A 24,765-nucleotide genomic window follows, 5' to 3' on the forward strand; every position below is an offset into this window, starting at 1 on the left:
GACTGAGTGGTGCAATGTTACCACATTCAGAATAAATTCTGGATTACCACAATGAAACATACTTGGATGCCAAACATGCCAAAACTAGTGTTAAGACACGAAACTGCGCTTTTTCAAATCCATTCATTTGGAAGTATGGACCACTACACGAATGCACAGAGGTCCACAATAAAATTGAGCATCAATTATTAAGCAATACACTCCTTTAAGTATACTTTAAGGCTTGTAAATCCCAATACATTCACAAGTATACATTTGAAGACACTTGCAGTTATCTCAAATTCTTACCTAATCTGTACCCTCTACACATTCGCTCGTTCTCTCCTTGCACGGCAGCTTTAGCATCCTCAACACGATCAAACTGCACAAACCCAAATCCATGGTGCATTGATAAAGCTGCAAAATTAATGTTGTTAATGAAAATGTACATACCTGTGGGATGGAAAAATTCCAGATGTTCAAAAATCTCCAGTCAACAGAGCAAAATTATTTTCTTTGACCCTTGCAAGTTAAACTGGCAATGTCTAGTTCACAAAAGGTCAATAGAAATGATGTTGAAGTCCATTAATTCTTCAAACTGTTCACTTGGCCAGGCAAAATTCCAGTGTAGAGAAAATAACTCCAAAAAAAAAAGTTGCAAGCAAGACCTCAATAAGAACAATCAGCTTTTCCTGAAGTATCAGCCACTTGCAGACAATACTAAAGTGAAGCCTTTATGCTGAAAGCAGCCAGCAAAAGCAACAGCATAATTAATATATTGTAAATCTTTGACCGCTCACACAACTTCTTGAAAATTGCAATTCTTGTTACTAGTTAAAAATATGACTTCAAAGAAAAGCAATTTGAAGTGCTAGATCGGGATTTCTAGAACATCTTTAAGATACCAATATGTACTAAAAAAGTGTATGTTAATATTTAAACAAATCCCAATTCATTCCAACTTTGCAAATCTGTTCTAGCTCTGCAAATTTGCTAATGACATTTGTCTCATCTCAATGGCCCATTGCACATACACCATACAGGACTTTTCCACTTATTTTGAAAATGCTTGTATACGTGTCCAAGAGGACTACTGAATGGATAATAAAGTGACCTGAATACCGCACGAGATTGCAGGTTGTTATTCCACATTAAATTTGGCTAACATTAGCAACTTGTGCATGAATATTAGGAAAGTTTTAGCAGTGGAGACTTAAACAGGACTTCAGCTTTTAAGCAACTGGAACAATGTATGCATCTGGATTTCAAAAGACAAAAGCAGCAAATGCCTTCAATATAAAATAGACAGGTTTTCATCTTAAACAGCCATTAAAATCTTTATTTCAGACATTAACAAATATTAGTCATACATTAGTTTAATGCAACTGTCATACAAGTCAATAAAAGATGGCTGCAAAATTTTATTCCATGGGAAAACTACTGCTATTTAGTAGACATTGCCATTTTAACATTAGTAGAACCTATGTTTTAAACACTGGCCAATTTTCAGAAGCAAAGGTGCAAGATAATAAAAACTATCTTGAAGAGTCAGGCACTTTCAAAACAACATGCAATACTTTTCACTTTGTGGAAGAAATTAAAATAGGTTTGAAAGTTGTGCAAGGCAAGTTGTTTCTTTCCATCTGTAGAGAAAACCTCAAATCCATTCAAGCTTCATATTCATAAATTAACATGTACAAAAGCAACGACCAATAGCAGTGAACGTGGATGTCCAACTAAATGTTAAAACAACCTCACAATCGAGCTGTACCCTAGTCAATGTGACAGCAGCATAATTTTATGCATAATGAAGAGATTTCAGCATGGGTATTGTGCTAAGTCATCAATTTCCACTCTTCTATTGTTGAAGCCATCAAGTTCAGTCAAGATCACACAGAAACAAATACACAAACTAGGAGTAGGCCCAGGATTAGCTAGATAGAAGTTGGGGATATGTTAAGTGAAAAGAAAGCAATAAATTGCTTTGAATCAAAGTCTCTAACCCTATCAGGGATTGCTGTTCAGGGTCGGGGGCAAAGCAATTAGTAATTCTAGTATTTTATGCAGTCTAAAAATTATCCAAAGACTTAGAAATGTAGAATCAAGAATACGCAAATAGCAAATATTTCTACAGGTCAAGCATCCTTTATCCATAAATCCAAAACCTTCATTTTTTGGAACCTCAATGAACGTTCCTGACCTGAGATGATCTGATCCAACACAAAATCGTTGATTGCACCAGACAATTAGCTGTTTGTTTGCATAGACATTCTGAACCCATTTCTACAAGCAGAATCACAGGTAAAGTCATGGGTGGGAACTTCTTTGTACATACCACGTATTCATTATTAAGTGAAAAACTGAGACTACAGTCAGTCTAGACTTATGCTATTGTAACCCAAGTATGCCAGTCCAAATACGAAATGAAATCCAAAATGCAATCAGCCCCAAGAATTTCAAATAACTGATATTCAACCTGCATTCCAGTGGCAGAATAATCCAGAACTAGGGAACACCAAACAAAGATGATTTGTGAAAGAAGCAACAACCTAAACAAAATCCTTGTTTTGTGGAGTAGCTGGCATTTAGAATGCCACTGCCTGAGTGTGGTGGAAGCCCATTCAATGGAGGCCTTCAAATAGGAATCAGAATTATGGGCTTTTTTTTGCCGGACTAGGGGAAAGAGAGGTTGGGGAGTGGGGCCTTCATGGATATGACTGACTAAATAGTTTCTATGGACTATGTAATGTAATGTCTATGTAATCGGACCACGGTTTGAAATTCAATATCCTGTCCATGAAAACGGCATGGTGGCACAGTGGTTAGCTGCCTCAACTCCAGGAACCTGTGTTCAAATCATACCTTGGGCCACTGTCAGTGTGGCGTTTGCACATTCTCTCCATGTCCATGTGGGTTTCCTCCAGGTGCTCTGGTTTCTTCCCACAGTCCAAAGATGCAACGGTTAGGTGTATTGACCATGCTCAATTGCCTCTTACATGCCTCAGGATGCAGAGGTTGGAGGGATTAGCAGAGTAAATGTGTGGGGTTACGGGGATAGGACCTAGGTGGGATTGTTGTCAGTGCAGACTTGATGGACCAAGTGGCTGCCTTCTGCACTGCAGGATTCCTATGATTGAGAGATAAGTCTGCCAGACAATGACAGAGCAACAGATTTGTCTGATTGCAATTTTCAAACCTGGAATTAACAGCTTTTGCTAATCTTCGCTATTAATAAAACAGCAATCATAAATTAGATCTTAATTGAAGCACAGTCCAAAGCCTCAGAGTTACGAATGTTAGAAGTTGCTAAGTACTGAAAAACTGAATACGATTACTGCAGTCAAGCTTGCCCTGGATTACTCAATTGGTTCATATTGGACAATTGTGTTTCAAATGGCACACGTCACCAATTAGGCAGAGAATGTTGACAATTGTTCAACTACTCCCACTGTACGTGCATACACATTAGACAAAACCTTTCTTGCAACATCCGAACAAATTAAACAAATATCAATGATTTTGGGAAATTTAAATTTATGACAAAGAATAATGCCTTTGAAATAAAGATACTTAACATTCAGAGCTTAATGAAACTCAATTGCATTAATATTGCTTTTCATCTGTGGAAGTGGTCATCAGCAGGGTGCCTCAAGTAGCCGGAATGGAAAGGTAATCAAAGAATTGTTCATGTGCTAAAATTAGAGATTACAACAAATTCATGCTTTCAAAGTTGAAAACCTTCAGTTGTGCTATGGATTAAAAGGAACAACATAAAAATTAACAACCTTGTGCTTTTAAATTGTCCATGTGGAATGGGAAGGCAAATTAATATAGTTACATGACATTGCCTATTCACCAGTTTTAAAACTTGTTTCAAATCTGATTAATGATCTTGCTTCATCAGGTTTATGAATTTGCACAATTCCATCTACAGACAGAATTTTAAAATCATAACTGTCCACGTCTGTGGACATAATCAGTCAAAAGAATGACATTCTCTTCAGTTTAAAGTATTCAATTCTGCGTGATTGAAGACAAAGTGGTGTGAAAAGTGGTGCGACAAGGAATCATGTACACATTATAACACAAAGTTACAGCAGAGTGAGATACCAAAAAATTATAGCACTTGTCTGTTGTGAAATGCAGATCTTTCCAGACCACTTCAAACAGCTGGAATTTCGTGGCTAGTTCCCTTACTGTGGATGAATCCAATCAAATCACAAAAGTGCCCTCAGCATTCAATGCAGTCAGTACATGTAATACAGGATGAAGTGAAAGCAGCAGTAACAACCTGAAGAAAATCCTTGCTTGCAGAGAACAGCTAGAATTTAGAATGCCACTGCCTAAGTGCCGAGGTGGCCTATTCAACCGAGGCTTCATTTTTTGGAGACCTCGGGGAGGTGGAGAGAGAGAGAGAGAGAGAGAGAGAGAGAGAGAGAGAAGAGTGGGGCCAGCATGGACGTGACTGACCAAATAGCCTGACTGCTGTAACCCACCCATATGACAGCATGACTGTAATAATGTACTGACAAACTTATCAGTGTCAAAATTTTGCAAAGGTTGCTGTGACTGGTTTGGATTTGCCTTATCAGCAGACCCTGGATATAAAGAGTCACTATAATAAACAACACATCTTGCACCAAGCGCTTTACAGGAGTATAAGTCAGACGAAACACAAGAAACATTAGGACAGGGAATGCTCAGTCAAAGACAGGTCTTTATGAGGACAGGCTCAGAGGAGGTAGAGACACCAACATTCACAGAATCCCTACAATGCAGGAGGCAATTTGGCCAATTGAGTTTCCAATGGCTCTCCGACAGAGCATCTTACCCACCCATCCCTGTAACCCACATATTTAATCTCCCCAATCTACACATCTTGGAACAATTTAGCATGGCCAATCCACTAAATCATTTTCTGGACATTGAGAAAGACTCACCTCTTGAAATATCATTCAGTTCTTTCTATCGGTGGGACAAAAAGTTAACGCTGCATATTTTAAATCTAAAGCAGAAGATTCTTTTTATCTTGACAATGTAAAATTGTACATGTAAACAAGCTGTACATTTTAAACTGTAAATATTAGACTGCACATGTATTATTGAAAAACGATCACAACACCAAATTATTCACGTACGTGTCTACAGCTGAGAGCCTTTCATCTATATATGTTGGTGTTCAAAATGTTCTCAGTGTAGTCGTTTAGAACAAAGCATTGTATGCACAACATCAGGTCAAGAGATCAGCAAGATCACTGGATATCTGACCATGTTTCTGCAAGGGTAACTTGGTGGTATGCTCTAAATACTAATTAAATGATTACTTCAATTACTAGTGATTTTATTAATGCTTGGGTTCACCTATTAATTACTCTAAATCAGAATTTGGGATGGTATGTTGGTTAGGGCTGCTGCCTCAGACCCGGGTTCAATTTCAGCCTAATTCACTGTCTGCATGGAGCTTATATTTTCTTCCCACGTCAGCGTGTGTTTATGTGCTAACGTAACAACACTGTTTAAAAAGGGAGGTAGACAAAAGGCGGGTAACTACAGGCCAGTTAGCTTAACATCCATAGCTGGGAAGGTGCTGGAGTCTTAAGAAATAGCAGGACACCTGGAAAAGAATGCTTCAATCAAGCAGACGCAGCATTGATTCATGAGGGAAAGTCATGTTGGACGAATTTACTGGATTTTTATGAAGCTGTAACAAGCGCGGTTGACAGAGGGGAACTGGTAGATGTGGTGTTTTTAGATTTCCAGAAGGCATTCGATAAGGTGCCTTACAAAAGGTTGCTGCATAACATAAAAGATACAGAGTTGGGGGGTAAAGTGCTAGTGTGGATTGAGGATTGGCTATTTAACAGAAAGCAGAGAGTTGGAATAAATGGGTGCATTTCCAGTTGGCAGTTAGTGACTAGTGGTGCGCCACACGGATTGGTGCTGGGACCTCAACTGTTTACCACATACATAGACAACCTGAGGAAGGAACCGAGTGTAGGGTAACTAAGTTTGCGGATGACCCAAAGATGAGTGGGAATACAAATTGTGTGGAGGACACAAAGTCTGCAGAGAGATTTGGATAAGCTAAGTGAGTGGGCAAGGAGCTGGCAGATGGAGTATAAATTTGGCAAGTGTGAAGTGGAAGGAATAATAGTAAAATGGACTATTATTTAAATGCTGAAAAATTACAACATGCTATTGTGCAGAGGGACCTGGGGGTCCTTGTGCATGAATCACAAACTCAGTTTGCAGGTGATCAAGAAGGCAAATGAAAGTTGGCCTTTATCTCAAGTGGAACGGAGTATAAAAGCAGAGAGGTCTTGCTGCAATTGTACAAGGTACTAGTGAGGCCACACCTAGGGTACTGTGTGCAATTCTGGTCCCCTTATTTAAGAAAAGATATATTAGCTTTGGAGGGGGTACAGAGAAGGCTCACCAGATTCTGGAGATGAGGGGGTTAGCTTAGGAGAGATTGAATAGACTGGGCCTGTGCTCATTGGAGTTTAGAAGGCTGAGGGGAGATCTTATAGAGACATAAGATAATGAAGGGGCTTGACAGGGTAGAAGCAGAGAGATTATTACCACTTAGAATGGAAACAAGAACTAGACAGCACAACCTCAAGGGGGAGTCAATGTACAACAGTTGAGGAGGAACTTCTTCCAGAGTAGTGAATCTTTGGAATTCTCTGCCGATTGAAGCAGTGGATGCTACCTCGTTAAATATGTTTAGTCAACAGATTTTTGACCAATAAAGGAATTAAGGGTTATGGGGAGCAGGCAGGTAAGTGGAACTGAACCACAATCAGATCAGCCATAATCTTACTGAATGGTGGGGCAGGCTCGAGGGGCTAGATGGCCTACTCTTGCTCTTATACCTTATATTCCTCTGGGTGCTCCGCTTTCCTCCCACAACTGAAGACGTGCAGGTTAGGTGGATTGGCCATACCAAATTGTCCCTTAATGCCCAAAGGTGTGAAGGCTATGCGGATCAACAGTGTAAATATGTGGCCTTGGACCTGGGTAAGAAGCCCTGTAGGAGAGTCAGTGCAATTAGATGGGCTGAATGGCCACCTCCTGCATGTAGGGATTCTATAATCTTGCGATCAGCAAACCTAAGAACGGAACAGATTACAAAACCTACCAAAGTGTGCCTCCACTTGACAGGCATGTGGCCCACATCCAGTTGACACTACCTCTGCTGATTTATTTTCCAATTCGATGGGTTTGTAATCAGGATGGACTAACATCCTTTATTCAAATCCACTGAAGGTCTGAAGGAAGCACTTGCATGCTCTCCACCTCTGCAGAAATTTGCCGCAACAGCCCAGACTTCTCCTCAATCAAGGCACAAAAGAGGGACTGAGGAATCTGATATGCACTCAGCCAATAATTGTTCTGGCACTTCCAAAATCAGCCATGATAATTGTTCCAAAGTTGGAACTTGATGTTGGTAATTGTAAAAATGCTAGAAGAAACAAAAATATTGCAGAGTCCCTTTAAAGACTAGTATTTTGTTTCAGAGCTTGGAGGTTTAATATGCAAAATACATAGAGTCCAAGCTGAAACAATTGTATCAAAAAGTCAAGCAGTAGTCTTGATAAGACAATCTGCTTGTTTGAATTTAACCCCATTTAAAGCAGACATTCAAGAACCTATAAAATTGGAATTTCATGGCTTTGATAATGTCAGACCAATCCTATTTTAGGAAAATTGATTGATCAGACAATGCTGGGGGTAAAACAGGAGAGCAACAGAAGAACTGCCACTTTTCAAGCCTTGCAAGGTGGTCTCAATTTTGCCAGCTTCTGATATCTCTTCAGAGAATGCACAAACTAGTGAAACATACCAAATCAGTAGGCACTTAAAAAGGTAGAAGAATCAACGGAGGAACTCCAAAAATCTACAAAATCACAAACCTGGTTGCATTTTTGAGAGTGGCTGAATTCCACTATGTCTGTTAGTTAAATGAGTACTGTATTTATTTGAACAGCATTCCATTAGAATCCTATGTTATTCTGTATGTTACTTGTTCAGCTCCCTGTTAGTTAAATAAATGCATTAAGTGCTCATTTTAAAGTGAGTGTCAGGTATTTTTATTAGTTAACCACTAAATATTATTGAACAACACACCTTAACAGACCACAAGGCAAGGGCTTCCTCTTTGGGGAATTCAGTGTTACTTCTCAAAAGGGAGTCAACCTCTGCATTGTAACACAATGCTTAGAATCAGGTACAAGCAGAAATTAATTGTACTTGGAAGGAATACAAGAGGGGCAGAGGTCAGAAAACCATTTTGAAGAGAGTAATTGTAAAGTCAAAAAGCCAGATTTCCACCAAAAAGGCTGAAGCCCCTCTGCCCTGCACGGGAAAACATTCTACTGCATGGTGGGAAAAACCAAAATTACACAGATAAACTGACATAGGAATCTGAGGAAACATAATAGTTTTTGCTGTAGATTCACCTTATGCTAGCAATGAATATTATAGGATGATTTTGACTTGTCCCCAGTACACAATATGCTGATGATTATACTATATGTTGCAGAGATGTGGCAGAATGTCATTTGGCTGAGGTACAAAAAACAGAAAAATGCCGGAAAATCTCAGGTCTGACAGCATCTGTAGAGAGATAGACTCAAAACTGGTTCTATATGACCCTTTGTCAGCGAAGCTCTGATGAACTTTTGTATTGTTTCAGATTCCAACATTCACAGTATTTTGCATTTGTCATTTGGTTTTATTCACCCTGGTTTTACCTGCCCATTAATAATGTGGGTGACAAATGGCATATTAATAGTGAAACCTGATTATTGAGCTAGCAATATCACAGGAAATCCATTATTGTTGTGCCAGTCAACTAAGTCAAACAATAAACAAATGTACATAAACCAACGGAACTGGAGTTTGAAACTGAATAAGTACAAACAAACAAAATGCTGGAAAATCTCAGCAGGTCTGGCAGTTAGATTTTGGACAGCTGTCAAAACTATACAACATTTCATAGATTTAAACTTCAGATCTTAAAACTTCATAATTCCAAACCAAACTTGCATGTTACATTATGTATCTTGACTACATAGGCAGATTCTATCTTGTCTGCCATGCGCATCTACTAATCCAAACTACTCTTATTCAATTGCACAGCAGCATCCCATATTTTGTCTGAACTTTCAGTCTAAGATTGTGCCATCTTTAGAACACTTCTACTTCTGGATTTAATGCCTCTGCTCACAAATTCCTTTTGTAGTAGAATATTTAAAGGATAGAGCAATTTTCAAAAATCTGTTCAACTAAGTCAATCCCAAAAACGATATTTCCAATTTGCAACGTTAAAAATCCTCAAGAAGATTCTATTCATACTTCTTCAATCTTAACAGACGGGCCTAAATAAATGCTTCTGCTTCAATTTAGCAAGTGAATCTGAGGGATGATGAATTGGCATTACGAATGGCAATCAATAACGACCAACATTCAAAGCTAGAAAACTATACGAAGATAAACAGTTGTCTGGAGATGGATGCAATACTTCCCAATTCCTGGAAAATTGTTAGAAGTGATACAAGCTTGTATGGTAGACAACTTCAACCACTGGACGGAAGAAGTACTGAGTTAATTATAGTCTCCCACGCATCCTGAAGCCAGTAAATTGCAAACGGTAAACATTAACAGATACATGATTTTGTTGAAGGCGAATTCAGGCACTCAAAATTGAAGAGGAAAAAACATTCCTTGCACTGAATTTCACCCCACCCATGCAGGTGCACGAGGCATCTTTTTACAAGAACATACCCTTCATATACATCCATGACCCACACAAGCACTAAGGATTATGAACAAAATGTTAAATGTTTAAAATGCTTTCATAGGATGAAGGAAGCAGTGACTAGGCCAGCTTTTGTCATTCATCTCCAAATGTCCAGAGATGGTGATGGTAGTATTGAGCTGCCTTCTTCAATCACTGCAGTTCATTTGGGGCAAATAAGGCCAGTGCTGGGGAGGAAGTTCCAAGATTTTGACCAAGAGATGGCAAATAGTGTAACAGTCCCAATAAAGATAGCTTGGAATATAACTTGTAGGACATAATTTTCCATGGCCCTATCTTTCTCCTTTCAGATGGAGGAGATCATGGGTCTGAGAAGTGCTGCCAAAGGAGTCTTGTTGAATTGCTGCAGTGCATCCTATATATATCACATACACTGTGCAGTGGTGGAGGCAGCAGATGTATATTGAAGTGGATGGGTGCTGACTGGACAGGTTGCTTCATCCTAGATGATGTCAAACTTCTGACGGTTGTTGGGAGATGCACTTATCCAGCAGGCAAGTGGAGAATGTACCATAACTCTCCTGACTTGTCTCCTTGTAGGCAGTAGACAGGCAGAGGCAACCTAGTAACCACAGACTTTCAAACTTCAGATCAGTTCTTGTATCCAAGTCTCCATGTGGTGGTTCAGTTTCCAATAAATGACAACTCCTGGATGTCGATAGATACATTTTAAGAACATAGGACTACATGCAGGATTAGGTCTTTCAGTCCTTCAAGCCCGCTCTGCCATTTGATGAGATTATGACTGATATGGTTGTGGCCTCCATCTCCACTGTTCACTAAATTCAAATTGAATCAGAAGTCAAAATTCCATCCAATTACAAAGAGGCAATAGCTGCCAGAAAAAAAAGTGACATTAATAATTAACTTGAAGTTGTTTTCATTTTCTGTTTACAGCCAACAACAGCACTTAGCTGTATTTAGAATGACTTGTTCCCTGAAGGGCAGTTAAAGGCAAAGAAACAGCTCTTCCCTTTTGGGACTTCAACAGCAAGGTATAAACTTAAATAAAAGTTATCTCCAGCATCCTGAAATAAAAGAATCTATAAAATTCTGGCGTTGTTTTGACAGAAGCACTACTGTTCAGATTCACTTACAATAAAATTGAATTGTAATGACTGAAATTATCCTCCATCACCTCCTGCAGCATTGCATCTTTTGGCAAATTCATTGACCACAGGTTGACATGTTGAAAAGAGGCCGTGGATGACGGATCAAGGACAACCAATCACCTGTTATTGAGGGAAGTTCAAGTGAATTACATCAATGATGGTTTCCAAGTTGCAACTCGATAAGATGGACAAGGAAGTCATTGCACCATGCAGAATTATTGCCACACCAGAATGCAAATTTGCATGCTGGACAATAAGGCATAATCTGACCTACAAAGATGATTACAGGGTACATACAAACGTCCTCATAACAGTATTTTCATGTTGTAAAACATGTTGCTCTTTTATAGATGAGAAAATATACACACACGAGTTCAACATTCTACTGACTCTGTGCTAAGTGTAAGCACACTGTTAGTAGACTTTGTGCAGAAAGTGGATCAACAATCTGCAAATTATCCTGATGCTCTGGACCAAACACTGTCAACTTTACTCTGACAAAGACCAAGGACATTTTTATGTACACCATAGTACTAATGTGATTGAACTGGACGTCAAAGAATCAAACTCACCTTTTCCACACGTAACGCGTTTCAACACTCTCCCTTTACAAGTTTTAAAAATTTCCATTACTTGAGATGGAAATTCAGAGATGCGCAGTCAGCACAGGTAGGCAAACCAATGCTTCAAATTATTTTAGCATATTGCTCCACCCAATAAGGAACAAACTACTGGGTCAGAAGTTCTCTTAGGCTTAGTGTTTTCCAACTGAAACTGTTGCTAACCTCTTAGGAGCAAATGGCATTGAACAGCGCAGAGGTAGTTTGATTCAATTCTGAAATTGTGGTAACATACCTTTGAAGTAGTAATAGGTAGGACATTAAAAATCAAGTACTGGATTCAGTTGGAATGTCTAACGTTTCCAGATACTAACCATTTATCTTGCCGTATTTAATGAACATATCCTCCAAATCCTTCCTCACCATGGAGTCGGTGGGCAAATTTCCAACAAAAATGCGCCTCTCAAGATCTCGAGGATCAGCACTGTCAGTCTTGGTACTTGCACCACGTTCACCACGCATTCGGCGTTCTCGGGACGGGCTTCTGCTTCTTCTCCGGGACATCATTTAGAATCCTTTACGTGCTTTACCACGTGAAACAAAAGAGAAAAAATTGCCATTTGCATTAGATTTCAGACGTTTGAGGAGAAGTCGTTACCAAGTGTCCTGCAAGACAACTTCAAAAATTAGATGACTTAGATAGTTAAGAGCTACCATATTCAGATTAATTACAAATTTGTTTCCAGCATTTCATTTTAGTGTCAGTTGGTAACTGAAAACTCTAGAATTTTACATCATCTGCTTTAATTTTTGATAAGCATTTTACAGAGAAATCATCTCTTTTCCAGTAACTGCAAAGATTCAAGAGTGCTGTATTTGAGCAAGCAAACTGCCGTCCAGCTCCCATTAGTTTCCTGGAAAATCAGATTACCGTGGATGCACAAAACTAAAAATGTCACCAGTCATTGCAATTAGCTAGCTTGCCAAATTAAGATACAAAATTAACCAGTGATAATATGTACCATTGTCCGTTTCTGAAGCTGGGCCCAAGTTTGCTGATAATAAAATTCCACACAATCAAGCCGTTTTAACATTCCAGGCTTGACAATGAACATACAAACTAAAATTGTATTAGATTCCACTATTATACCTACTTGAAAAATGAATGTTGCATTCATTTCCACTAAGGATGCAGAAAACGCTTCAACACACAAGGAGTGGCTATTATTGCAGATTTTGCAAGAAAAATAGTAAGAATATAACAACAACATACTTACAAAGTAACTTGTACTCTTGAATGTCAAGCACCAATCCATTAGAACATATTCCAAGCAGTTCCAGCAAGCAACTGCATCCAATTTTACACTTGCACTGTCTAGGAAACATTGCTTATACTCACCCAGATTGGCATTGATGTCCACACCATCTAAAGACCCCTGTTCAATTTGATGACATAATCGTGGATAGTAGATTGCATGTAGAAAACTTTGAAATGGATTTTCAGCTATGTACCATGCAAGGGATCACATTAAAGGAACATTATTGGCCAACTGTATTGCTCCTTCCAAGAATTCTTAAACATCTCACCTTTCAATCCCTTACAATGATCTATATTCTAATACAGCATGAGAAAATTAGCATCTCTACCAGAGTTTGCTGACCACTTTCAAACCTCGTGTTTCCCAATCGTTGATTAACACAAAGTTGGGAATGATGTGAGACAAACATGTTTCTTTAAACTTCACTACCCCGGAGAGATTGAAGCCAGAATTCAAAATTTGTATCCTAAGTAGGCTTATGTTAATGCAGCACTGTTAGTGAAAATCCCCTAGTCGCCACACTTCAACACCTGTTCAGGTACACAGATGGATAATTTAGCTTTGCCAATACGCCTAACTAGCATGTCTTCTGGACTGTGGGAGGAACTGGAGCACCTGGAGGAAACACATGCAGACATAGGGAGAACATGCAAACTCCACACAGTGACCCAAACTGGGAACTGAAGGAACAGTGCTCCAAAAGCTAGTGGCTTGTGCTACCAAATAAACTTGTTGGACTTTAATCTGGTGTTGTGAGGCTTCTTACTGTGAGGCAGCAGTGCTAACCACTGTGCCACCCATACTAACACATACATAAAGATCAAGAGCTTTATATAGAAACTTTAACAGTACTCTCAATTAAGATGTCTTACTTCCATCTACTGTTAAGAATTTTATCTTTGTCTCGCACAAAATCCAAAAAAATTGGGAGACCTAATACGTAAAAGCTGAACTGAGATTAGGAGAAATTAAAACAAGGCTATCCTCTGCATCAAGATGACCAGACAGACCGCAGGATAAATTCTTGAGAACTGGAGGTGGAAATAACAGGTAGTTCTCTACTTAGAGCTGGATAAATGCGTCTTGAATTTAATTATTAAACAATTCCCTCATCAGTGCAAAATCAAAATATGGATCAACTGGATGCCCCAGGCCCTCATTTTTGAATCAAAGAGATTTTACTATTACCCACTTCAATAATTAGAGGCGTGGCAATTCATCTGAACTTCAGAACAACGTCCTTTCAAAAAGTATTATTTCCACGCAGTCACAAATGATCAAAGTTTGTTCCTGTTTCGAATACATAAAAGCGCTGAGCGTTATCTTCTGAAAACTTACACGTTATTCAAAGCAGATCAAATTTAAGTTTGACAGTGAGCTTCCATGGTATTGAAGCGCAACTTAAGATTTGCAACACATTGAATTTGGAATCCAATTCTGTGCCCGTGGTTATCACCAGATGTATAGTGATAGCGTAATGTCAACTTTCGGCGTAGGTGTTCAGATCTTGAAAGTGAAAAACGAATAAGCTCTCGTAACAAACTTGAACTCATTGTGCTCCAAAACAAACGTACAAGTATAACAGAAAAAGCTTACAAAATGGATATAGATTTTTATTGAAAAAAAAATCACATCTAAGACATCCTTCAAATGGTAGAAATGCACAGCCGCACGAAATCAAAAGTATCGGCACACGTAGCGGGAAAGACGAGTAAACGATTTGCCACTAAACAGCAACTTGAAACTGCATTTACAAATGTCGGTCTGTAGAAACCTACTGATGAAAATAACGCAAAAAAGAATGAGAAACACGCCGAGCGGAAGCTTTCCCGTTCCCAAGGGAGCGCCGGCCATTTTAAAATCACAGCAGCCTTCAATCTAGGAATTCGAAGTCACCACAAGATGCCGCCGCTTCTGTCCGCTTTCATTCACTGGGCCCGCCCCTGCGGTCCAGTCACCACCGCACGGGACGGAGGTCTCCCTGTTCCGCCAGCGCCACTCAGCGACTCATCCCCATCGCTTCTGGGGCGTCCGCCACGTAACGGAATCAACCTAAGAGGGAGGGGGTGCTTCGTTTGATGACCGGGCGGAGGTGTGTAATGTCAGAAGGCTCCGACGCATGCGCATGGAGACATCGACCGCGAGCAGAGTCTCCGGGGAGCATGCGCATTCACCGCACCCCGCCACAAACCAATAGCCCGCGCAAGCGCAACTGTCGGCAGCGCCGTCACGTTCAGTTCCGAATGTAACCCGACCGCGCACGCGCAGTCCCACTCCGCGGCCAGAAGGGGAGAAACCCGCGCGCTCTCCGTCCCGGATCGTCCAAACAGGAACTTTTTGAAAAAAGTTTAAATGAGACGAGAGAGGGGTAGATACTGACCAGCCAGTCGGCCGGCACACACGATGTTTTTGTTCGACGTCGATTCGAGGATTGGCCGTCACAAATGATGGAAGTGTTCACCCCCCTCCCTCCCCTGAGCCTCGCCCACCTTCAGAGCCGCTAATGGGCAATGAATGGGGAAGCTGAGGTAGTTCAGCCGCGATCGCATCGAATAGTGGAATTACATTTTCAACAGGCGTAATTTACTCCGTTCCGTCTCAGTAAAATTGTCTTTTTCCAAAATTCACCGTTGCGCAGTGAACCAAGAGTGAAAATAGAGAAACTGAGAAAACATGGGTTGCTTGAAAAGGGACAAATTGGTGCGGCACTCGGGCTATCAATTTTTTCCGGTTTCGGCGATACCCCTACACGAGGTATAAATACACAAAGACGATGCCGGGAGGCGGTGATAACGAAGGACCGATCCTCCCGCCCCTCCATAACACTGTCCGCCATTTTGGGCGCACCAGCCTTCCACAAAAAAAACTCCAGCGCAGCCCCCCCCAAGAAAGCGCCTCTCCCCCCTGCCGACTTGTCCCTCCAAACTCACTACTTTCACGACTACAGGTAACTTGTGTTTCCCCCATCCCAGCGGCGCCTTTGACGGGGCCGTCCCATTCACCTCCGTGCCAGCCATGTTGATGGAGTGGCCCCTTTTGTGCGGAAAGAAATGGCCACCATTACAGAGGTAGCGGGTTTCGCTCTAACGGCCAGAGGCGGCTTGTGCAATTGGCACAGCCGGCCCGGCAGGAGAAAAGCCCGCGGGTGCCTTACCGTTGTACAATGCGAAGCTGACTGCCAGCCCCTGAGGTCTAGTGCAGGCGACGCTTTCTCGTCTCCTCAAACGGCTGCTGCTCCACACTCGCCTCTCTGAGGTGATCGACGGCAGATCTCACGCATGCGTCCTGGGGCAGCGCCCAAAACGCGCATGCTCGAGAAAGACGTTGGGACCAGAGGCTGTGTGCGCATGCGCTCGTCCTTGACGGGGCGGGGCCATGGAACTTGTCGAGTGCGCGTGCGCAGCTTTCGGAACCAAGGCAACCAAAATGTGTTAGAACATAGAACATAGAACATTACAGCGCAGAACAGGCCCTTCGGCCCACGATGTTGCGCCGACCAGTTACAAAAACAATGACCCACTAGCCTATACCAATCCCTTTTCGTCCATAAACCTATCCAGAGATCTCTTAAACGCCCCCAAACTAGACGCATTTACAACTGCAGCAGGCAGGGCATTCCAATCCCTCACCACCCGCTGGGTAAAGAACCTACCCCTGACATCCGTCCTGTAGCTACCCCCCCTTAATTTAAAGTCATGCCCCCTCGTGCTAGCTTTCTCCATCCGAGGAAAAAGGCTATCACTATCCACCCTATCTAAACCCCTAATCATCTTATATGTTTCAATAAGATCCCCTCTTAGCCGCCTTCTTCCCAACGAAAACAACCCTAGATCCCTCAGTCTCTCCTCATAGGACCTCCCCACCATACCAGGCAACATCCTAGTAAACCTCCTCTGCACCCTCTCCAACGCCTCCACATCCTTCTTGTAATGCGGGGACCAGAACTGCACACAGTACTCCAAGTGCGGCCGCACTAGAGTAGTGTACAGTTGCAACATTACACTGCGACTCCTAAATTCAATCCCCCTACCAATAAACGCCAAGACACCGTACGCCTTCTTGACAACCTTATCTACTTGATTCCCAACTTTCAGGGATCTATGTACACACACACCTAGATCCCTCTGTTCATCCACACTATTCAAAGTCCTCCCGTTAGCCCTATACTCGACACATCTGTTGCTCCTACCAAAGTGAATTACCTCACACTTCTCCGCATTAAATTCCATCCGCCACCTCTCGGCCCAGCTCTGCAACCTATCTAAGTCTCCCTGCAGACTATGACACCCTTCCTCACAATCTACCACACCTCCAACTTTGGTGTCATCAGCAAATTTACTAATCCACCCAACTATACCCTCATCCAGATCATTAATAAAAATTACAAAATTGTTGGGGCGCATCCTCTGATACTCGACCTCTTCAGACTGTTTCTCACCCTTGAAGGGAGCTTTACATATCAATATTATCAGGCGGTAGCAGAAGATCTCTGAATCCTGGTAGACAATTTGTGCTCGTTCTCCAGGCGCACGTGAGCTCAGAAGAAGTAGAAAAACTTAAGAGAGCGACATGACAGATCAGGAGCAGACATATGATGAGGTTTCCAGCAGTGTTCATTAAGTTTTGACAGGGCGCCGACACTATTTCAGAGATGACCAACCTTCGAAACGAGGTCAATCAAAACAACTTTCGAACGTATCTAGAATCATAGAATCCCTACAGTGCAGAAAAAGGCCATTCGGCCCATCGAGTCTGCACTGCTATCAATCCTACCCGAGCCCTATTCCTGTTACTCCACATATTTACCCCTCTAATCCCTCTAACCTATGCATCCCAGGACACTAAGGGACAATTAAGCATAGCTAATTCACCTAACCCGCACAGCTTTGGATTCATAGAATTGGAGAAACCCTACAATGCAGAAAGAGGACATTCGCCCCATCGATTCTGCACTGACCACAATCTCACCCAGGCTTTACCCCCCCCCCCATATTCCTGCATATTTTACCCACTAATTCCTCTAATTTATGCATCTCAGGACACTAAGGGGTAATTTTAGCATGTCCAATCAACCTAACTTGCACATCTTTGGACTGTGGGAAGAAACCTGGGCACCCGCAGGAAATCCACGCAGATTCAAGGAGATTGTGCAAACTCCACACAGACAGTGATCCGAGCCGGGAATTGAACCCAGGTCGCTGGAGCTGTGAAGCAGCAGTGCTAACCACTGTGCGACCATGCTGTCCTCGGCACGGATTGTGGGAGGAAACTCACACTGACATGGCGAGAACGTGCAAACTCCACACATACAGTGACCCAAGTCAGAAATTGAACCCGGGACCATGGTGCTATGAGGCAACAGTGCTAACTACTATACCAACATGCTGCCTATACCTGACCATTTTGTGAAAACTGTGCTCCTCGTTCAGATGGTGCTTGACAAGGACAATGCAAAAGGAATGTAGCCACCACGTTTAAGCCTATTACCTGAATATAAGAATAAAAGCTTGATTGCATTACAAACTGGCAGCCTTCTGTCATGTGAGACAATAATTTATGCCTTGGTAGTCAACTCCATTCATCATTGCCTGGTGTGATTCAGGGACTCAGTCTGAGGCTGTAATGAAGTGTTAGTCTTTATTATGTGCTTACGTTCAACAGTGAAGTTGAGTTTTTACACCTATACTCGGAAAATTAACAGTTGGACTGAGGGAGAAGATGCATTAATTTATCTGTACCAATAGGAGACTTGTCATTGATCTGCTTAAGGTTTTAAATTAAGAGATGCAGGCTCAGCTCCAATGGCGTGGGTGAGAAGATGTGTACCATAGCAGTAAATGTTTTGCTTGTCAATGCTCTGGGATGGAACATTTTTTTCTACTTCTTGTTCCTACTAACAGCAAAGAACATAGATAAAATATAGATTTAGTCAAAACCTCTATTGATTATACATGATAAAATGCTTTAAACTCCACTTCATATCAGCATCACGAGCTGAATTAGTCTGAAGTTCCATTTCCCATATCAGGTATTGTTCTGTCCTCAATGAGTCAGGGCCTGAAAGGAAATGATTCTGAAATTTGCTTATAAAAATGCAATAGTGCAATTAGATATTCTTGATTGTTACAATTGAATATGTAATTGTGAAAGAGTATAGAGGCCTATATTTAAATGTAACATTTATACTTTGAAAATATTAGATAAACTTGAACAGCAGTCAGGAAAACAAGCTATCAATGTAGAAGGTGACCAAGAGCAGAATCGCCAGTTAGAACATAGAGTGGCAAGTGTGGAATCATTAAATGGTAAGTGTATTTTGGCCAGAACTGAGACTTTCAGTAGAAGTAGCAAAATACTACAGCAGTATTGAAAGAAGAACCAGAAAGCCAGACAAGTGTGTAGGAGTCAATCAGTGACTGCAGATAAAGTTATGAAAAGAGAAACATAAAGATATTTCAAATGGGAGTGGAAAAAATAGAGCCAGGAGGAAAGACTATACCCTGATAATTGAATAGTTCTACAATTACAAGCATATGCCCAGTCCACATCGACTACGTACAGAATATCACATTCTTTCACACATACAAAGAGTTCATGTGGCAGAAAAACATTATGCATTTATGTGGGGCTTTTAATGTAGTAAAAACATCCCAAGATGCTTCACAGACAATTTACCAGACAAAATTTGCCGTTAAGCCACATACTTAGTTTTGAAATGGATGACCAAAAGTTTGGTCAAAGTGGTAGGTTTTCAGTCCTGACTACAGGCTACCACCAACACGGCAAACTACAGAAGGAAAGAGAGTTTAAAGAGGGAACGACAATGCTTAGAACAAAGAGCAAAGAAAATTATGGCACAGGAACAGGACCTCCAAGCTTGCACCAACCATGCTGCCCTAAAACCCCCTATCCTTCCTTTTTGATTTGATTCATTAATGTCACATATACTAACATACTGTGAAAAGTATAATTTCTTGCACACTATACAGACAAAGCATACCATTCATAGAGAAGGAAATGAGAGAATGCAGAATCTAGTGTTACTGTCAGACCTAGGGTGGAGAGAAAGATCAACTTATTGCAAGGTAAGTCCATTCAAAAGTCTGATGGCTGTTCTTGAGTCGGCTGATATGTGACCTCAGACTTTATCTTTTTCCCAAAGAAAGAAGTTGGAAGAGAGAATGTCCGGGGTGTGTAGGGTCCTTAATTATGCTGGTTGCTTTGCCAAGGCAGCGGGAAGTGTAGACAGAGTCAATGGATGGGAGGCTGGTTTGGGCTACATTCACGACCTTTTGTAATTTCTTGTGGTCTTGGGCAGAGCGGGAGCCGTACCAAGCTGTGACACAACCAGAAAGAGTGTTTTCTATGGTGCATCTGTAAACGTTGGTGAGAGTCATAGCTGACATGCCAAATTTCCTTAGTCTTCTCAGAAAGTAGAGGCGTTGGCAGGCTTTCTTAACTATAGTGTCGGCATAGGGGGACAGGTTGTTGGTGATCTGGACACCTAAAAACTTGAAGCTCTCGACCCTTTCTACTTCGTCCCCATTGTTGTAGACAAGGGCATGTCCTCCTTTATGCTTCTTGAAGTCGACAACAGTCTCCTTTGTTTTGTTGACATTGAGAAAGACATTATTCTTGCTGCACCAGTTCACCAGATTTTCTATCTCATTCCTGTACTCTGCCTTGTCATTGCTTGAGATACGACCCACTATGATGGTGTTGTCAGCAAACTTGAAAATTGAATTTGAGGGGTATTTGGCTGCACAGTCATAGGTGTACAAGGAGTATAGTAGGGGGCTTAGAACACAGCCTTATGAGACTCCGGTGTTGAGGATTATTGTGGAGGAGGTATTGTTACCTATCCTTACTGATTGTGGTCTATGAGTTAGGAAGTTCAGGATCCAGTCGCAGAGGGAGGTGCCAAGGCCTAGACCACTGAGTTTGGAGATGAGTTTCATGGGAATAATTTGAAGGCTAAGCTGTAGGTAATAAATAGGAATCTGACATAGGTGTCCTTATTATCTAGGTATTCAAGGGCTGAGTGCAGTGTCAGGGAAATGGCATCTGCTGTGGACCTGTTGCGGCAATAGGCAAACTGTAGTGGATCCAGGTAATCTGGGACGCTGGAATTGATTCCTGCCATGTCTGACTGTTCGAAGAACTTCATAATGATGGATGTCAGGGCCACCGGCTGATAGTCATTATGGTACGTTGCTTGGTTTTTCTTAGGTAGCAAGATGATGGTTGTCTTCTTGAAGCAGATAGAGACCTCAGATTGTTGTAAAGAGAGGTTGAAGATGTCTGTGAATACCTCTGCCAGCTGATCCATGCAGAATTTCAGTGCACATCTGGGTACCCCTCCGGGCCAGCTGCTTTCTGCGGGTTGACCTTCAAGAAAGCTGCTCTGACATTTGCAATGGTGACCCCAGATACATGTTCATCCAGGGCTTCCAAGGGAGAGAGCATGCTCTCGCTGATTTGCTCAAAACGGGTGTAGAATGCATTGAGCTTATAGGGAGGGGTGCGTTGGAGCTGGCAATTTTACATGCCTTCATCTTGTAGCCTGTTATGTCTTGCAGATTTTGCCGTTGTCAGTGGGTGTCAGTGTGACTAGCCTAGGACTCTAACTCGGCTTGGTACTGTCTTTTGGCATCTTTAATGGATCTCCTTAGATCATATCTATGTAGATAGCCTGACTAGAGAAGGGACTATACCGGATTTAGTTATGGGCAATGAGCCGGGTCAGGTGGTTGAGGTTGCAGTAGGTGAACATGTGGATAATAGTGACCACAACTCTGTCTACTTTAGGATACTGGGATAGGCTGTTGGAGGGCAAGTCCACGTTAGGCATGTGGGAGTCTTTCAAGGGAAAACTGCAATGGGTGCAGGAAAGGCATGTGCCGGTTAAGAGGAAGGATGGGAAAGGTAGGATTAGAGAGCCGTGGATTACTAGAGATATAGAGGACCTGGTCAGGAAGAAACGAGAGGCGTATGTTAGGTCTAAGCAACTGGGAACGGAGAGAGCATTGGAGGAATACAGAGAGAATAGGAGGGATCTCAAAAGGGGAGTTAGGAGGGCAAAAAAGGGGCATGAAATGGCTTTGGCAGGTAGGATTAAGGAAAATCCAAAGGCGTTTTACTCCTATGTTAGGAGCAAAAGGGTGGCTAGGGGAAAAATTGGTCCCCTCAGGGACAGACGAGGGGAATTGTGCTTGGAGTCTGAGGGTGTGGGGGAGATCCTGAATGAATACTTTGCGTCGGTATTCACGAAGGAGGGGGGCTTGATATCTGGTACGGTCATCGAGGGAGCTGTAAACCAATTGAAGGAACTATCGATTACGAGGGAAAGAAGTGTTAGGGCTTTTAGGTAGCATTAAAACTGATAAATCTCCAGGGCTGGGTGGCATTTATCCTAGGCTGCTTAGGGAGGCGAGAGATGAAATTGCTGGGCCTCTGACGCAAATCTTTGTCTCTTTGGACACAGGTGAGGTCCCAGAGGACTGGAGGATAGCGAACGTGGTACCGTTGTTTAAAAAGGGTAGGAGGGATAACCCAGGTAACTATAGGCCAGTGAGTTTGACTTCAGTGGTAGGCGAGTTGATGGAGAGGATTCTTAGGGATAGGATGTACGAGCACTTAGAATGTTGCCATCTGATTAAGGATACGCAGCATGGCTTTGTAAAGGGGAAGTCTTGCCTTACGAATCTGGTAGAATTTTTTGAGGAGGTGACAAAAACGGTCGACGAAGGACGAGCCGTTGATGTCGTCTACATGGATTTTAGTAAGGCGTTTGACAAAGTCCCTCATGGCAGGTTGGTAGAAAAGATTGAGGCTCATGGGATACGAGGCCAGGTATCGAGATGGGTGGAGAACTGGCTTGCTAAGAGGAGTAAAAAGTCTGATAACACCAGGTTTAAGTCTAACTGATTTATTTGATAGTAAACTCACTGGCTTTCGAGGTTACCCCCTTTGTCAGGTGTATGGAGAGTTCTGGCCTCAGACAGAGCATATAAAGCACAGACAGTTTACAGATTACTGATTAGAATGCATTTGGAGGTTTTGCAAACCTCACTTACTGTACTGTCTGGAGACAATACAAATCTCTTTAACCTGTGATCAGTGCTCTTTCCACTCACATTGTTAGCCACTTTAAGACTTGAACAGCAGGTTAGGTGTAAAGATTCGCTGGATTGGTGGGCAGTGAGGAGCAGTGTCTGGCAATACAACGGGATATAGATAGGCTGGTATATTGGGCAGATATATGGCAAATGGAGTTTAATCCAGATAAATGTGAAGTGATGCATTTTGGCCGGAATAATGTAGGGGGGAGTTATATGATAAAGGGTAAGCCCATAAGGAGTTTAGAAACGCAGCGAGACCTGGGGGTGCAAGTGCACAAGTCTTTGAAGGTGGCAGTACAAGTGGAGAAGGTTGTGAAGAAAGCCTATGGTACGTTAGCCTTTATAGGAAGGGGTATAGAATAAAAGAGCTGGAGTCTAATGTTGCAGCTGTGTAGAACATTGGTTAGGCCGCATTTGGAGTACTGCGTCCAGTTCTGGTTGCCTTACTACCGGAAGGACGTGGAGACTCTGGAGAGAGTGCAAAGGAGGTTTACCAGGATGTTGCCTGATATGGAAGGACTGGGTTATGAGGAAAGATTGAGCAAATTGGGGCTGTTTTCCCTTGAAAGACGGCGACTGAGGAGGGATCTAATAGAGGTATATGAGATTATGAAGGGTATAGATAGAGTAAACAGAGGTAAGCTATTTCCTATGTTAGAGGCACACAGTACGAGGGGCCACGGGCTTAAGATGAGGGGGGAGAGGTATAACACAGACATTAGAGGGAGGTTTTTCACACAGAGGGTAGTGGGGGTATGGAATGCTCTGCCAAGTAAGGCGGTGGAGGCAGGCACGCTAGATTTGTTTAAGAGTAACTTAGACAGGCACATGAGTGGGTTGGAGATGGGAGGATATAGGAGATTGTTTTAAATAAAGTTCATAAACAGTGGGACTACTCTGGTAATGGAAAAGGCTATGGGATGATAATAATGTTTTTTCTCTTTTAATTCACAGGTTTTAAGTCGGTCCGCCTTGTTGTCCAACGAGGGGCATACACGCGATGGGTCGTACTTGGGGCTGCTCTTGAATGTTCAAGATTGGCCTAGTGCTTCATGTCGTTAGTGTGTGCTTAAACTGGACCAGATGCTGGGCAACACGACAGCTCAGTGACTACCACTGTTTGCTGTGCAGACACATGGAGTTGGGCCAGTGTCTGTGGGAGTTTGCGCATTCTCCCCGTGCTTGCATGGGTTTTCTCCAGGTGCTCTGGTTTCATCCCACACCCAAAGATGTGCTATTAGGCTGATTGGAAGTAATAAATTGTCCCTAAATTAGTTTCCCTCAATGTGGATTGCCATAAAAACAAGAGAGAGGGGTCATGGGTGGAAGGGGGGGACTGGTAATATTAAAATGGCGGTGCGGGCTCGTTGGGCCGAAGGGCCTGTTTCCTGGGCTGTTTGTTGTTCTTTGTTCTTTATATCTGGCTTTCTTGTGTAGGTCAGTGTCACCTAACTTGAACGTCTCAGTCCTGGACTTCAGCAAACAGCGGATATCCTTGTTCATCCATGGTAGGGGAACACATGGATTTGGCACACAGAGTTCTACATACTCTGTTAGTCATGTACTTGTTGGTCGCAGAGTTTGTAAGTACCGATCAGTCCACAAACCGCAAACAGCACGTAGGAGATCATTCGATTCCTCAGGCCAACATTGCATGACTCTATTTAATGGATTTTACCAATTCAGTTTTTGCTTGTAAACTGGGAACAGAAGCACAACCTTGTGGTCTGATTTGCCAAAGTGTGGGCAGGCAATAGAGCGGTAGACATGCTTCATATTTGTGTAGCAGTTCCAGGGTTGATATACATTTATTTGCATTGTATTTGAGTATTTGTCAAGACACCCCTTAAA

The 24,765-nt window shown here is 42.1% G+C and overlaps 1 protein-coding gene across 4 annotated transcripts in view; it reads right to left on the minus strand.

The window, feature by feature from the left end:
* LOC145353989 (nuclear receptor coactivator 5-like) overlaps positions 1–16,107 on the minus strand; it is a 47,474-nt gene extending 31,367 nt beyond the window's left edge. Inside the window, exons 1-3 of one of the 4 annotated variants that reach the window (XM_080205052.1) lie at positions 15,948–16,107; positions 11,849–12,058; positions 289–396 (exon numbers count right to left, since the gene is read on the minus strand). In XM_080205052.1, coding sequence (XP_080061178.1) covers positions 289–396; positions 11,849–12,041 — 301 coding nt within the window. In that variant the 5' untranslated portion in view covers positions 12,042–12,058; positions 15,948–16,107. The remainder of the gene's footprint in view (positions 1–288; positions 397–11,848; positions 12,059–15,947) is intronic. The other 3 variants (XM_080205055.1, XM_080205054.1, XM_080205056.1) reach the window with 3 other exon arrangements.
* Positions 16,108–24,765: the final 8,658 nt, after the last annotated feature.

Source organism: Carcharhinus amblyrhynchos, chromosome 16, assembly GCF_965287045.1.
Source record: "Carcharhinus amblyrhynchos chromosome 16, sCarAmb.v2.hapA, whole genome shotgun sequence".
NCBI classification, from domain to species: domain Eukaryota; kingdom Metazoa; phylum Chordata; class Chondrichthyes; order Carcharhiniformes; family Carcharhinidae; genus Carcharhinus; species Carcharhinus amblyrhynchos.